The 16,536-nt window shown below is 54.5% G+C and overlaps 1 protein-coding gene across 3 annotated transcripts in view; it reads left to right on the top strand.

Annotated features, from left to right (window-relative positions):
* The first annotated feature begins 33 nt into the window (after positions 1-33).
* The window catches only part of ASPSCR1 (ASPSCR1 tether for SLC2A4, UBX domain containing), a 50,184-nt gene continuing 33,681 nt past the window's right edge, over positions 34-16,536 (top strand). Inside the window, exons 1-5 of one of the 3 annotated variants that reach the window (XM_059731884.1) lie at positions 34-1,366; positions 2,913-3,151; positions 4,214-4,269; positions 4,537-4,651; positions 9,481-9,581. In XM_059731884.1, the coding sequence (XP_059587867.1) occupies positions 4,610-4,651; positions 9,481-9,581 (143 nt within the window). In that variant the 5' untranslated portion in view covers positions 34-1,366; positions 2,913-3,151; positions 4,214-4,269; positions 4,537-4,609. Of the gene's footprint in view, positions 1,367-2,912; positions 3,152-3,999; positions 4,128-4,213; positions 4,270-4,536; positions 4,652-9,480; positions 9,582-16,536 lie in introns of those variants that run through there. The other 2 variants (XR_009463766.1, XM_014595601.3) reach the window with 2 other exon arrangements.

Below are 16,536 nucleotides of genomic sequence, written 5' to 3'. Positions count from 1 at the left end.
GGGCCCCGCACTGCTCCGACCGCCCCGGGACCCGCGGGGCGCCCGGCCCGGCCAGACAAAGCGCGGGGCGCCGTGGCCCACGTGGCGGACACCTGCCCCGGGGAGCCCCGACTCACCTGCCTGGCCTGGACGAAGCTGCCTGGTTCCCCGGTGCTGGCGCCGAGCAGCCCAGAGCGCCGGCCGGCCGGGCCTGGGGATCGACCGACGCCCGCAGCCGGGGCCTGAGCCGCTGGGCTGGAGCCGGAGGAGGAATGAGTGCTGTGCCTGCGACGGGACCCAGGACAGGTGCTCCCGGATTTAAGGGAGGACACAGCTCCCGCTGGTCAGCTGGGAGTCTGCCCCTCCCGTGTTCTCACTGAAGGCCTGTTACACTGCCAGGGTCGAGGTGTCCCTTCAGCAATGCAGCATCTGTGACAGCCCTTTCTTTGTCACCGCCATGGCGCAGGCGCCTCGCAACTTCCACATAGTTGGAGCGTGCTGAATATTGCGCATAGCCTACGTTCGATGACTTTGGTACATTGATTACGCTGGTTGTGTCTGTCAGGCCAGGGTTAGGTCAAAAGAGCAGGCATCTCTTACGTGGGGCCAGTGAGCTCCCCCAGGCCACTTGCCCGCTACACCCAGTTTGTGTTCGGCAGTTGTGCTGGTTGGAAGGAGTTGGCGACATGCGGGAGACTGGACTCAGGTCGCTGCCGGACGACTTGCTCCAGCTGTCGGGTTCTGTGGCTGCGTGCTAGCACTCAGGACTTCCTCTGGTGCTGGCGCCTGGGCTCAGCTGCATGGCTTGGGGGACCGAGACGTGAGCCAGGGGCAGACACAGTGGGACTTCCTGCTCAGCTCTGGCTGTTGCGTGGCACCAGCCTTGGCAAGAGCCTTCTGAGTCAAGAAATCAATCCCACGGCAGCACCCAATGGACTACTACATCCTTGGCCACCAGGAAAGCTAATGCCCTCCTGGGACGTATCCAGGGAGGTAGTCGGCACTGTGCAAGGCACAGCAATTCTTGTGTGGAGCGCTGCGTGCAGTTCTGGTCGCCTGCGTGCCCACGTTAAGAAAAAAAGAATCCCGTCTGGAACAGGTGCAGAGAAGGGCTGCGCGGAGGATGAGGGGACTCATGACCCTGTCTCACAAGAGGGGCCTGAATAAAGTCTGGCTTGTTAAACCTAGGAAAACAGAGCTTGTGTTTGCCCCCCAAAAAGAGAAGGGTGCAACACCAGGGAGGGAGAAGACAGGACAACCCTGCCCACAAGAATATAAACTGGCAGCAGGGCTGGAAATGAGGAGAAGGTTTCCAACCCTCAGGAGTGGGGGTCTAGAAGAGCTTTCCAGGAAGAGCAGCCAAGGGAAAACCCTAACTAGCTTCAAGGTGAAGCTTCATAAGTGTACAGAAGGAGTTATTTGACATGGTTTTCTGTGATTGCAAAGGGACTGGAGTCCATGACCCTGGAGGTCCCTCACTGCCTGTGTCCTGCCGTGGGGGTGCAAAGCAGCTGTGCCCCAGGCTAGATGGCCAGCGTGCACAGGGTGCTTTGGGCTGCTCTGGTATAGCCAGGGTTCGAATTACACTGACTCTTGGTGGGGGGCAAAAAACCCCAAACCGCTTCATTGATTAGCAAGTCCACCCAAGTGAAGGAGCATTGGGATCGGAGACCCCTCCCCCCGCTCCCAGTTATGATTTTCAAATCTTCTAGGGGGCCCCTTGTCTCCTATGGGGGGGCTCAGCACCTTGGGGCCCCTTGTCTCTTATGGGGGGCTCCCCCCCCCGTGTTTCCCCTTGATTCGCACCCTGACTACAGCACTCTTAAGGGAAATCCTTCCCAGCACTGGGGAGCGGGCACCCTCTCCCAGCCACCGAGACCTGGCGTTTGTCTGAGTAGGAGCGAGAGGCGTAGGAAGCCAGCAAGTCCTTCTGGTACCGGGGGGTGACGGGCTGTCTTGGAGAAGGAACCTGGGGGTGAGCGAGCCCTCGTCTGTCACCAACCGCTGCTCATTCCACTCTGGGTGGCTTGCGAGGGCTGGGGGTCTCCAGGGCCTGTCGATAACCTGGCTCTGGTGGGTAAGCGCTACAAGTGGCATTACTACAAGCTGCTTTCCAGGTCTCTGGACCCGAGGGGCTGGCACTGTAAGCGTAGGCAGGCACGCTGCATTTTCTCCACCAGTTTCCTGTCCGTTCTAACCAAACAGAACTTCCTCCTCCGGTCAAGCACCGGTTTACAGCCTTCTCTGTGCCCATGAGCACACCGGGGTGGACAGGGAGTGGGGTGTGATGAGAAGTGTTTCCAGGCACCTTCAGGGCGTTTCTAGGCCAAGGTCATAGTTTCATAGATGCTCGGGTCAGAAGGGACCTGAGCAGATCATCCAGTCCGACCCCCTGCCTGGGCAGGAAAGAGCACTGGGGTCAAACGACCCCGGCCAGGTGATTATCTAGCCTTCTTTTGAAAACCCCCAGGGCAGGGGCGAGCACCACTTCCCTTGCAAGTTGGCTCCAGATCCTAGCTGCCCTGACTGAAGTAAAACAGAGGGGCCCCCAGATTTGAACCTCTTGATCTGCAGTCAAATGCTGTAGCACTGAGCTATACCCCCAGGCACTGAAGTCTCTTGCCTGGAGTCTTCATGGGAATGTGACAAGGCTGAGCTGTTTGAAGAAGCAGTGTTTTGGGGGATAGGAGACCTGTGAGTATGCATGGGGTGGTTGGATTTGTCACATTGATCCTGTTGGGGACATGCATGTGAATTGCTAAGGGTATTTTCAGCTGTTGCTTGATGAATTCATCCTTTTCTGTAGCAGTTTAATGAGCTCCAGGTTGTAATGCCCTCCCCTTTGCATCTGCCCCTATGCTTTTAATTTCATAGAAGTATTTGAAATTAGAAGTGGCTCTGGATATGAAACATGACCTTTAACCTCCTTGCAGCTCTTCTGATTACAACATGCCTTTAGAAACTAGTGGCATCTCTCCGATCCTGCAACCTGGAAATGTTCAGCTTAAGTTACTTCAAAGAGTGTCCTTTGACCAGGAGTCACGCGTTGCTTTAGGGGATATGCTACTTGCAGATGCGACCTCGGAAACAGCTGCACGCTTCAGACGGAGGGAGAACGGGAGCCATCCAGCGCAGAGAGGAAGAGGAAACAAGCCCACCTTTCTGAGGCCTAGTGAGAAAGGAGACCGTCTTCTTGAATTGGGTCCCTGCCTGGTTTCCACAGCTGAATAATCACTAGCCTTAACATGGCCACCTCACTGGAAAAAGCAGCTGTTTGCTTGCTCAGGAGCTTCCAGTGCACTGTTAATTATGGGAAGACAGGTCCTCCCGGTGCTCCAGACATCTGCTGTCTTTCAGCCTTCAGCCTCCCGCCTGCCCCATCCCGGACTGCGGGGCGCCCGCGCCGCGCAGAGACTTGTCCTGCCTCGCGCCGAGGGAGGCTTAATCCCTCCTCGCACCCGCAAGGGCTTGCACGACCTGCGTGACACGGGCGCGGGCCCAGTCCTTGCGCGCACGGGCGGGCGAGCGCTCCCCGCTTTGCTGGCTGCACGGGGCAGCTGTCACCGCGCCGCGCCGCGCCGTGGCGTGTCACGCCGACCCCGAGCCGCCTGGCCACGCAGGCGGCAGCACCGGCCTGGCGCGGCCCTCGCTGCCCGGAGCTCGCGTGGCGCACCTGCGCCTCGTGCCGCCACGCCTCAGACGGTGCCGGCCCCGCGGCGTGGGGCAGCGGGCGATGCGAGCGGGCGCCACGACTGAGACGCCCCGGCTTGGCCGCGAGGCCGGGTGGTCGCGCGTGGCGCACCGGGACACGAGCGTCGCTGCCGCGGGCACCGCTTCCCACGGCCGCGGGGTGCGCTAGGCACACGCGTGATGGCGGCGTGCCCGCGGGGCGGGGTAGGGTAGGGGGGCCCGGCCCGCGTGTGGCCGCGGGAGCGCGAGGGGAGCGGGAGCGGGAGCGGGGGCCGAGGCGGCGGTGCGGCGCGGTGCGGTGCGGGCGCGGGGCGGGGCGGAGCCCGGCGGCCCGGCCCGGCCCATCCCGCGCGAAGATGGCGGCGAGCGGCGGGGGGGCGGCGGTGTCGGTGTCGGTGCTGGCCCCCAACGGGCGGCGCGTCCCGGTGCGGCTGGGGCCCAGCACCACGCTGCTGCAGGTGGGCCGGCCGGGCCGGGCCGGGAGAGGCGGGCGGGCGCGGGGCGCGGGGCTCGGGCCTCCCTCTCCCGGCTCTCTCTCCCGCAGGTGCTGGAGGAGGCGTGCGGCAAGCAGGGCTTCAGCGCCCGCGACTACGGCCTCAAGTGAGTGCGGGGGGCGGGCGCGCCCTCACCCTCACCCTCACCCTTCCCCTTCCCCCGCCGCGCTGGAGCAGGCCCCGGCCCTGTCCCCGCCGCGCTGTGGCCAGGGGGCCTGGCAGGCCCGCGTGGGCCGCGGCACTGGGAGCTGCGTGGGGGGGCCCGGCCCCAGGCCCGGGCTGCGCGTCGAGCGGGCCTGGCCGGCCAGGAGCCTGCCTCGCTGGGCAGCCCCGCGGGTGGCACGTGCTCTTACGCGGGGTCGCCTCTGTGCAGGTTTCAGAGGACGGTGCTGGACCTGTCCGTGCAGTGGAGGTTTGCCAAGCTGCCCAACAATGCCAAGCTGGAGATGGTGCCGGTGTCTTGTCAGCGAGCAGACACGGAAGACACGGTACGGCCGTTCCTGCCCGGGGCCCGGGCGCAGCAGCGAGCGGTGGCGCGGCGCGGCGCGGCGCTCGGCCCTTCCCGCGTGGCGGGATCCCGGCCTCGCGCCCGTCCGGGTGCGGTTGTTGCGGGGGCTCCTTTGCGGCGAGATGAAAAGCTAAGGTCCCGACCGCTTGTGGTCGTGCCGGCGCCTCGCCACCTCGCTCAGGAGCGGGTTCATCTGACAGGTGGACATGTTTCAGCAGCCGGTCAAGTGGCTCGTGTTGGTATAACGTAAGGTGCCAGGGATGCTTTGCTTTACCGAGTACCTGTCTTTGTCACTTGATCTCACAACGTCTGGTTTTCTTTAAAAGCTTTTAGAATATTTTTCCCGGTAGCGGGTAGGTGTGTATTTACAGAAAACATTAGACATGATACATAGCTGTTTATGGGAATAAACCCATAAGATATGTGAGATCTTGCTTAAGTAGAGTCTGGAAATGCTAATCTGTCTGTCACGGTGACGGGTGGCTGACGTTCTCATATCTACTTTTCTCAGACTTTGTGGGGGCAAGCAGATAACGCAGCACTAGCTCCCTGTTTCCGCTTGCTAACCGTTGCTGGAAGACGTTCTCCCATACGTCACACCGCCATACTGCCCTGACGTCCAGACCTCTGCCGCGTGGCTCTGTTGTGTTTTGTGCAGCTTTTAGTACTGCGATCTCATGCCGTACGGTGTCATAGAAGCTGTTCTGGCTCAGTATTGCCAGCTCTCATGACTGTTGGTGGTGTTCTTAAAGTCTGCGCTTTGGGAATGTGAAAAACTTAGCTCTTTCTTAGGCATATAAACATAAATATATATAAAGGAAAAACCTAAGTTTTTCACATTCCTGAAGCGTAGACTTTAAGAGCAATGCTAAAAATCATGAGCATTGGCAATACTGCCTGGCATCACCTGCAGTCATTTTTAACTCAACAAGGGACCCAGCTCGCTCTCATGGGGTAGTGGAGCTGCCAGGACTCTGCAGTGAGGACCCGACCTGGAGCAAGCATCTGGGTCAGGTTGTCCCATCTTAAAGAGTAAGATGAGGTTGGAAAAGACGAGGGCTGAGAAGCAGGAGGGTCTCCTGGGCAGCGTGTAGCCTGTGAGCGATGGGCGACGAGCGCTCCTTGGGCTGAGCAGTGCACAGAGGTGTGGTGCAAGAAAAGGGCTGGTGCTACTCTAAAGAGGTGTTAGGACACAGTGTAAACTGAACTCCGTAGCATAGCAAGAGGATGAGGGGAAGGCATCAGCCATTAAATTCTGCTGCACATAGAAACTAAAAGAACTCGCTGCCACCGGCAATCAGTGTCAAGTACAGTAAGCATTTTGTAAAACTGCTGGGTAACTTCATAAGCAAGCTCATCATTAATAGTTGTGTGCTAAGAGGAGCTGGTCAAGCTTGGTCCTTAAGAGCGGAGGCTCGTTGTGGCAGAGCTGGAATGAACTCTCAGAGTGCGGCATAGGACGGGGGCCAAGGTCCAGGATGGGGCTGTGTGATGGGAGGAGATGCAATTTCCTGAGGTGCATCCCAGCTCAGCAGACCTGTTGTCTCTGCAGGGGAATGGTAATTGCCCTTGGATTTGCCATCTGCAGTTTGTAAAGACCTTTGACCTCTCCAAAACATGTCTAGTGCAGTGCCCAAGAGATTCTCGTACGTGGGGTGTGGAGAAAGGGGTGGCACCATGACAAGGTATGAACCTAGGGATACAGTCATCAGCCTTTTACTCACATGTTTGTAAACTTAGCAGCTAATTGGCACTGCTCTCTCTAATACTTTATGTTCAGCCTGGGATTTTTAAGACTGTTTAATTGACTGAATATGACTTTCGTGACATGCTTGGCTTTGAACTGCTGCCCAAAATCTGATGCAATTGGCAGACTGACTGTCTGGGCAAGAGTCTTGTAGCATGGTGATGTCAGCTGTCATCACTCTTCTGTAGCTGAGGATAATCTAAGGCTGGTCGTGGGCAAGGAAGAAAACAGGAGGTCGTGTTAGTGATGGGATGAAACTACTTAGCTCCTCTGTTAGTGGCTGCGGATGCTCGCTGTTCTCCGCGCAGAAGTGTCCGTGGCGCCCAGCATTCTCTGCAGTAGTCTGAGGGTGGGACCTGAGGCAGATGGCACCAGCCCCACCAAGGAAGAAATCCCTGTAGATTGTTTGAAGTCTTGTCTGGTGTCTGCTTCTTTTTTAAGCATGTTTTCCTTTCAAGAAGAGGCTTAAGGTTTTCAGTTTGATTTTTGTCTGCCTTCCTCCAGTAGCTCAAGCACAGCAGAGGCAAGGCCTACAGAATGATCCCTGTAGGAAGAAAGCAGTTGTTCCTGCCAGAAGTGCTTGGCCTAATTGGGCTCTTTGGTCACAGTCAGTTCTGTCAGGCTAATGAAAGCTGTGGGTCTCTAGAAACTGTGAGATGCTGCTGTTACAGGAGATTCTGCCTACCTGGAGAGCTGTTTTGCTGCATATGCTACCAAACGGCATCATCAAAACGGTATCTCTGTTAAATTAGAAGGCTTCTTCCCTGCCAGGACCTGGTGATCTCAACCAGCGCGCTCACCCTCTCTTCACACCGCAGTCAATGACTGACTTACCCGTAAGGAGCAATCAGTTGAGAACGAAAGAGAAGCTTGGCAGCGGTGAATGTGAGCTGCTAGAATTCAGCAGTTAGGTCCCTAAAACGGGATGTTCTGAGGATGTCTGATCTTGAGAAGTCAACTAAGGAAAACCCAGCGGGAAGAAATGTTAAGAATGAAAATAGCTTTGCCTGGTCTATGATGGAAAAACTATTTTCTTTTGGAACTACCAGGAATCTCAAAGTCTTCCAAGCGGTCTCTACTTATTCGCACTTTGGGAAGTTCCCATGAAGTGTGAAAACTATCTGGAGGGCAGTGTCTGCTACAGCTGCATGAGCACCCCCTCATGGTACTGACATTTGAGAGCAGGGTTATAAAAAGTCCACGTGCTCCTTCTCTCCACAGCTCCCTGCAGGTGTTAAGGATGGTTCAGTTCTGAGCACAGAGCACTTGATGAGGTTTTGATCAAACAACTTTAATCTTTGGTGTGTTGAAATCTGGTAGTTGGAAGTATTACATAATTCCATGTTATGGGCAGTCTTAAGATTTAAGATCCTCTGTCCTGTTGATAATAGCTGATCAGGTCTCCACCTGGTTGATTGAGGGAGCTGGGTTGGAGCTGTCAATTGCTCCTCATGTCCCTTGGGGTACATTAAAGCCAAAAGGCTTTTCTTAGCGACTTCTGCAAGTCCCTTCCTGCCCCTGCCCACCCAGACCCACACTGCATAGACCCTGTGCTGCACAGAGAGCCCTCCACAGGGTCCAGGGAGAGGACAAGTTTCACAGAAGCACCCAAGTGTTTCTTGTCTGTTATGCAGCATGTGAGGGACGCACAAGATTAAGCTTGTCGCATGGCAAAGGTCAGGGGAAGCCATGGCTAGGAGTCATCCTTGCTAGCATGGAGCCATGCTGTCAAGAAACCAGGAATCTCTTGAGGGCCAGAACTTTGCTGGAGTGCAGAGCGCCTCTGCAAGTAGCACAGGATCAGCCAGGCTTGGGGGCACTGTTTCATGTGAAGGGGAGGACGGCTGGCTTCCTCTTCCTCTCCCTCTCCCATGGGAGGATACAGGGGATTCTCCATAAGGTTTCCCTAATGGAGTTTCTTTGCAGGCAGTCTCCTCCCAAGGCTTCGTTGCAGAGGGAAGGCTTTGGGCCCCTGTGCTCAGACGAGTCTTGCTGTATCTGACAGTGGAGAAACTCGACTCTTGTGCCCTGGGTGAAATCTGAGGGCTTGGGGATGCTGCACGGCTGGTGTGAGGGTGTGGATGGAAGGCATGGCTCCACCAGAGATGGTTCTAAGTGCAGCGTTTCACAGTGTTGGATGTATGCTGGGGGGCAGCCACTGAAGGAAGCGCTGTTGATTTGGCTTTGTGGGTCTCTAACTAGATGCAGCGGTAGACTGAAATCCTGACAACTCTCAGCAGAAGTTATTTACGTTGTATTACAAAGTAAACCCTTCAGTCCATGTTAGAGCTTCAAAAATCCAGCCTGAAAACTGCTCTCATCTTTGCATCTCCTCCAGCTGCTTTCCCCTCCTCTTTCAGAGGTGGGGGTGTTGCAGCCAGTGAGAGGAGAAGTGCATGCTTACAGTCACTGCTTTGTAAGGCTTGCCTCTTCATGGGAGAGTTGCCTGAGGGATATTTGTTCCCTGTATCATATCTGGGACCTGGAATTAGGAGTACCCTTACAGCCTTGTATCTGGTGAGACCATCTGGAACAGAGAACAAACTCGGAGAGTAGTGTCAGGAGACTACTTTGTGATCCCAGTCTGTGAGGTTTAGAATGACGCTGGCTGCTAGTCAGGAACTTAAAGCCTCAACTGGAGGCCAGGGGTGCAAGTGAGAGCCCTGCCGGTGAGGGTGTGTCTGTATGGGGTGAGGCTGTGCTCTGCCGAGACACTGCACCTGCTCTGCATGTGCTGGCTCCCGAGGTAGAAGCAGCGTAGCACCAGGGGCATGTCAGTGAGCCCTGCTCTTTGGAGAGCTGGGTACATGCACAGTGCCTGCTTGTACCGTGGCATAACTCAGTGTGGTGTGCTGCCTTTGCTTCCACCCACATGACTTGGGAATGATGGTACCCATGTGCACCTCACTGGGCTGGCCTGGTTTCTGTCCTTCAAGGATGAAAAATGCCAGGTTTGTTCAGGATTGGGAGGGTCTCGAGGTGGGTGCAATGTGGACACGTCTTACTGTGAAGATGCTGAGTCTGTTGCAGCTCTGGTCTAATTGGGTGGATCTTCCTTACAGGTGCGGATTGCACTGCAGCTGGATGACGGCTCCCGTTTGCAGGACACCTTTCACTCTAGTCAGACCCTGTGGGCCCTCCTCCAGCACTTTACACAAAGCAGGTAAACGACGAGTGTGCAGGGGAAAGTGCTTGTCCTCAGGCAGACTCCTGACTCGGCAAAGGGGCTAGAGTTACTGCTGTTCAACGGACACAGTCCGAGTTCTCAGACCTGCAGCACTAGCACTATTTAGTTGTATTCCTCACCACCTGCACTGCGTTCGTGTCTTTTTAGCTTAGTCAGTGTTCCCTTGTTGTTGGTCTTTCAGTCCCTGATGGCCTGAATGCTGGATGATGTTTCCCCTTGGACATGTTACTGTAGGCATCCCTTGTAGGGATTTTTGTTGAAATGCTGGCTGCCATCAGAGACAGGACTTCCGAGGGTCTGCTTGGCTGTCTCAGATGTCCTTACTTAAGGCTCTTTGTTGGACAAGCTGCTGGTTTTCTATAGGTGATTCAGGGAAGCCCGGAGCCCTTGTAGCCTGAAGTGGCATTTTCAAACCATTGATTAGGTCCTGTTTAAACTTCCTGCCTGTTCCTGCTCCTACTTTGTCTGTACCTAAATACACTGGCTAAATGTTTTTGTAAGGCTTACAAAGTTTGGTTTGTTTGCCTCCACTTTGCTACAATCGATATTTGGTGCTTCCTTCTGGCTTTCCTTGACTTAAAAATGCTGCTGTTGTTTGGAAATGTCAAACTAATAAACCGTGCTCCAAGGTCAGTTCTTCTCTTTGGTTTTCTTCTTTTGTGGCTTTGGAAAGCTTGAGGTTCTTGAGGCAACAGCAAAAAGGGGACGTCAGCTTCCTTGTTTTAGTAGGATTTTACCTACCCTGATGATGCAATGTCCATGTCTGTTTAGCTCATTCTCTCTCTTCTCCAGTCCTCACCTCCTGCTTTTTGCTGTTGGCTGTTTCTAAGACAAGTGGAGAACTTTTGTAGCTCTTACTCTGTGGTGCAGATGTTGTGGTGCAGTGTTTGTCACTAGCAGGTAATACTGGTGGGGTTGGGGGGTTGGTACCAAATCACTTAAATACCCATTCAGAAATCAGTACCCATTGTCATGCCAAAGGCTCCTGGAACTCTGGCACTAGGCGGAGGAGGTGTGGAGAGGAACAGGCAGAGAAGGCACTCAGTCTGGCTGCCTGTGGATGAGGAGGAAAGACTGAGGAGTCCAAGGATATGATGGAAGAAATTGAGACAGGCCCTGGCAGGGGCTGGATTTTCCTGATTCTTGTGTTGCTATGTTTGCTGTAGCTGCAGCTGGAGGAGGAAGTGGCCCCTGCTAGCTGCTGTGCTTGCAGACTTGCAGCAGCACATGCACTGGGCCTTAGAGTGGCAGAGAGCATCTGTTTACAGCATCATGGCCTTTGGAGTGGAAGGCTGTGTCCCACCTGGACAGTCAGAGTGCAGGATCGTTCCTTTGATCCAGTGGCCAGGAGCACTGAGAGTTTGCTTGTGTCTTTTCTGTCTGCTTTGTTAAGGCCTGAGAGATTGCATGACATGCACAGCTGTGGAGAGCTAGCCTTTAGTGTCAGCTCCCAGCTGCACTGGTTCCAAGGAGAAGCAGGCGTTGCTCCTCAGGCATCTCCTTGTGTATCTGGACTGGCTGGGACCTCCTCGCCTAAGTATTTCATGAAGGTATGGTCCCATTGTGCAGGGCCCGCAGTGATCCTGCCATCCCATGGTTGTCGGTGGCAGCAAAGCCCGTTCCTGTATCTTCTGTCACGTGGTCCCAGGGTCCTCTTTGGAACAGCCTGTTTGCCATTGACTTGTTTGGCAGTGCTGCCGCTGAAAGCTGTGTCTCTGTGGGGTGGCTGATTGCCCTTCATAGTGCTGTCATCTGAATGGCTTGCACCTGAACAGCCGTGGCAGGTCTCACCTTCCCGGCAGAGCAGCCACCCCTGCTCGTCCCCAGTGTGCATCTGACTCTTGTGCACGACTGGTGACCAGCCTCCTCCTCAGACTTACCAAGCTGTTGCTGCTCGCATCGTCTGCTGGCGGAGCTGTGTTCTGGCCCTGCTCCAATCTCTGCCAACCCCTCAAACTTGGGTGCCTTGTGTAAAAGGTGGCCAGCTGAATGTGCTTGTTTCCCCTCATTACTGATTGCTTTTTAGTCTTGAATGTTGAGTCTTATAATCAAGAGGTAGCCTTAGTGCTCTTGGACATAAAATCCTAAACTGCCTGAGCCCTCTCTATCTTTGCTCATGGCACTGGTCTTATCACTGTCACTCGTTGCAGCTTTGCGTGATTTTTCCCCGGATATATGGAAGGTGTCTTTAGACAAGAAAATGTCTTGTCTCAGAGAGAATCCCTTTGAAGAGCCTGTGCTCCTCTTCATGACTGCCCCAAAAGAGTTTGGAGCTGTTGCTGTGATAGGTGCTCATTTGGGTGGTGCCTATTATGAGGATGAGGATGATGATGAATTTTTCTTTTCCTCCTCTCTTGACTGACTCAGTGCCCTGAGATTTGTATCCCCTGTGCAGTCAGTTGAATAGGGTGCAGCTCCAGGACAGCCAGGCGGGGTCTGATCTGACCCATACCCTACTACTGTTGTCTTCCAGGTGTGTGACCCCCTCCCAGAGGGGGTTCAGTCTTGTGCTGAGGAGCTGAGACCCAGAGGTGAAATGCTGCTATCATTAATTTCCTCTTTCAGACGAGGAAATACTTGCTGGATGGTGGGGTGCCACCTGTGAGCAGTGACAAATAGTCTTTCTGTGGCTTGCTTACACACTGACTGGTATTTCCTCAGTGAAAAGGAGTGAGCTTTCTTGTGCAGTTGGTTCCTTTGAAGCAGTTTTATTTGCTGTAGGTTATTGTGATGCTACTAGTGACTGTACGTACAGCTCTTTGAAGACACAAAGTGCGACTGAAGTGCAAACTATGATTAACTTCGTAAGATGCAGCTGGCATTTCCTGCCCTCTGGGAGGTGAGCTCAGCCGTTTGGACTGCTCGTTAGATTTGAGCAGCAGCAAAGCAGCCATGTATGACTTGGTCACATAGCGGTCAGGGTTAGTGTTCCCCTGCTTGAAGTTGCAGGCCCAGCGGGTTTCCTTGGTTAGCATACAGCAACTTGCAGTGACTTCAGAATGGATGCCCTGGTAGTTGTGGGTTACTTCCCTGGTCACTGGCATTTGCAGAATCCTCCTTGGTCTTTCCATTTGGAGGCATTTTCCTGGAGAGCGGTGTTGCTGGAAGTGCGTGAGGCGAAGTCTTCTAAATCCACTGGAATTTCCCCTGGGTCTCCGGTGTCCATCTCGCCTAATTGGGTCTGAAGAAGGTCTGGAAGCTATTGCAGGCAGCTCCTCCTCCTCGGCGTGCTGCAGTCCTTGCACAAGATGTTTACAGGCCCTGTCAGATCACTACATGAGGGAATCTAATCTGTCTGCCGCTCCCCTTCTGAAGAACAGCACATCAAAGACATGACAGTGTGTTTGATGTGTCTGCTTGCCTCACTGAGTGCATGTAATGGATTAGCAGCAGCTGGAGGAGGAGTCTCCTGGCTCCCAACAGTTACACAAAAACAAGTCTCTTGGGGATCTTCCGTTTGCGTCTGCCACGCAGAAGACTGGGTTCGGGCACAGCAGAGCCTGAGCACCCCTCCTGTGACAGCGAGACGGGGCTCTGTCCTCTCTCTCTCACCGCTGCCCATCTGGCAGCTTCAGAGAGCACTCTGGTCCTGCCCCTCTTCATCCCCTGCTCAAAGGCCATAGAAGGCCGGGGTCACTTCTTAATCCTCAGTTCCTCCCTGTTGCTGCGTTTAGCAAAGGAGCACCCTTGTCAGGTTGAGCAGACAGGGAGCCTTCTCCTGCTTTTCTCTGTGAAGGGCTGCTTCTCATCTTCCGATAGCGGTGGTCATTCTTTCTCTCTCTCTGAGAACACTTCCTTGCTGGCAGTCGTCGTCTCTTGGTGGGGCTTATGTGCCTTTTGGGCCTTCCCTCCCACTCTGATTTCTCTGGCCATGCTGGCTCAGGGCTCCTCCCCGCCTTGCAGGCTCTCACACCTGCTTTCCTCCTTGGATAGGGAAGGTAGGAACCTCGTTGGAGCTTTGGAACGTCCCTATCATGGGTTCTGCCTGGGTTTCAGACGTGCTGGTCTTACCATGATGCTATCCCTGCAGCAGATGGGCTCACCAGGTCACTGCATTGCTTAGTAGGATCCTGTGTTCCTGCAAGAGGCCTCCTACACAGGTCTTACATGCAGGCTTGGAAACCCAGCTCTGGCTAGCTGTTGCAGAAGTTCATGCAGCCTGCCTCTAACCCAGGTTCTAGGGGCTCCAGCAGACACCATCCACGTGTCCTCAAGCACCAGCAATTCATGACGATCTTCTGAAGAGATTAGGTGGTAGCTCCAAGAGTGGCTTGTGAGGATTGCCCCTTGTCCAAAGCTCCTAAAGGAAACTTCTTACCACCATCGCATTCACAGAAGCTCCTTGCAACCTCTGCCTCTGTCAGTGTACACAGAGCATAGCTAAGAAGGCCAGAGACAGGACGCCCAGACACTTCTCTGAATGTCCTCAGCAGAGCAGCTTGGTGGTTCCAGCTTCCATCCCAGTGCTGAAGTCCCCAGCCCAGCTATGCCTGGGTGGGTTGTGAAAGGGCTACTTTGCTTACTTGGTCCTGCGCCCTGGCACTGTCCCCTCCTTGGCAGCCTGCCCCTTCTCCCACCGCACAGAGTTGTCTGCATGGCTCTCAGAAGTGATGAGAAGTTTCATAGTTTCTAGGGTCAGAAGGGATCTGAACAGATCATCAAGTCCGACCCCCTGACTTGGTGGGGGTGAAGTGGGAATGTATTGCTAGAGTTCCTGCACAACTCGTGGCTGATTGAGCTGTGGACTCTGTTATAGGTACTGTTTGTGACTGTCACGTGACTTCCTCCATTCCCACTGTGCAGGCTTTGCTTCTGGCTGGGACAGCATCTGATGAAGTGAGCTTCAGTGTGTTTGGTTTCTGTAAGGTGCAAATCTACCTTGCCTTCCACTGGGTGCTATGAGCAATCAAGGGAATTACAAGTCCTCAAATGCCTGTCAGGACTGTAACAGTGCCACAAATACAAGCTCCCTGTTAGATTTTGGTGCGCTTAAATGTGGACTGCCCAGAGGGACACGTGGATGAGCTTGGAAGTTGTGTGTGGAGGAGCCTAGGTGAGAATCTGGTGCACGGGTGGCAGCGGCCAAGAGTGGTAGGAGCTGCATGGAACTGGACAAGGGCGAACAGGAGAGCAGAGCAGATTTGGAGTTGTGAAGACAGACAAGGAGCCTGGGCTGGATGTAGTCTCAGGTGGGCAGTGTACCTATCTGCCCATGTAAGGATCTCTGACAGTTCCCCCCCACCTCCCCAGGGGCCTGGGCTGGGTGTTAGCGAGTCCCACCTACCATTCAAATGCAGATCTTGCTTTCTTGCTTCCTAGCTTCCTGATGGCCATTCCCTGAAAGGTCAGAGGAGAAGTAGTGCACACCAGCCTTCTGGAAGGGTCCTCAGGGCTTCCACATGCAGGGGCTGGGGAGCAGGCCAGCTGAAGGGCATTGCATCCTCCTGAGCTCAGCAGCAGAATGGAGGTTTATGAAGCGAGCTTATCTTTGCCCCTGGTCCTTTGATCATGCTCATTTGAGTGGATGAGCAGGTGGCAGGATTTACCGGCACAGCTGCGAGCGGTGCTTGGGGCTTTCCAACATGATGTGGGAGAACAGGTGGAATCCTGGGGCCTGGTTTGCACCTCTGCTTGGGGTGTGTGTGTGCCGCTCCAGGGTCCAGCTAGCCACACCCATAGTGATTGTGGTCACCTCGGGACTGCTGTCCTGGCTCAGAGCGACAGGCTGGCTAGTCCAGCATCTCTGGCAGTGGCCAGGACTAGACGCTGTGGACAGTGCAGAAGCCCTAGCCCTAGATAGCTGTATGATACCTTGTCTCTAATGGGCAGAGGTTGACTTAACCCCTGAAGCCCAAGGTTTGCCATCCTGGGCAGAACTGCTGGTTGATCATTATGATCTGAAGGGTCTCAACATCTCTACAAGTCAGATCATGCTTTGGTTCATAAGCTCTGGGCCTTGATGGCTCCTCTCACAGTTCAGTCATTTCCCCTGCTTTTCATCAGCCATTCTCACTTCTCCAGCAGAGTCCTTGTCTGCGCCATCTGTTCTTCCTTTCTTCTGTCATCTCACTTTCTGAAGTGTCCTTCCATCTGTGAGCATGTCTGTCAGTGCCTCCTGCTCACCTGGCCTCTTTGGGAGCTATGCTAGACAGCAGCAGTGCATTACCCTCTGTTCTGAGCAAGGGTCTGAACCCTGGGTTCGTCCCAATCTCCGTGTTGGGCTCCCAGGTCCCTGTGTCTGAGTTGGCCCCGTGGCAGAATTATGTGGGATTGTCTGTTGTTTCTTGGTGATGAATAAAGAAGATCCCTCATCTTTGGAGATGTGAGGTCTGAGCACAGGTATTTAAAGGCCTAGTTTCTGTGGGTATACATGTAATGCCAGAGGGTACACATGTAATTGCTGTGTCAGCAGGACCCTCGGGGGCCCTGTTCTGAGAACCTGACATGCTTTCTAGCAAGCCTCCGAGCTCTGAGATGAATGGGTACTTCCAGGACAGCTGAAGTATTTGACTGTGCTTTGCCCTATTGCTATTAATGTCTGATAAACACACAGTGGGGTTTTCTTCCCTGCTGGTCACTTGTGTGCAGAGGTGAAAATCTCAGTGCCCAGTCCACCTACCCCAGTGTTGTGCTCCAGGAGACTGGTGCACAACCCCAGCAATTGCTGGTCAGCCCATTGCTTCCTGGCACAGTTATCCACAAAGCAATGGGAGCCAAGTTCCAGCAGCCTCCATCTGCAGTGTCAGGCTTGGTTTCAGACCAGGCTGCAAATCAGGAAGTCTGGATGTTTGCAGTGGAGGCCTGCATCCCGCCCTGCAACCTCTGTGCATAGTGCTGCGTCATGCTGCAGCCTCAGTGCCAAGTGGAGTCTGCTACTAGAGAAGGAGAATTTGCACAACCCCAGTCGGGGAAAGACGCATGGCAGTGGCTG

Source organism: Alligator mississippiensis, chromosome 8, assembly GCF_030867095.1.
Source record: "Alligator mississippiensis isolate rAllMis1 chromosome 8, rAllMis1, whole genome shotgun sequence".
Classification (NCBI taxonomy): Eukaryota; Metazoa; Chordata; order Crocodylia; family Alligatoridae; genus Alligator; species Alligator mississippiensis.
This window is presented reverse-complemented; position numbering and strand designations above follow the sequence as displayed.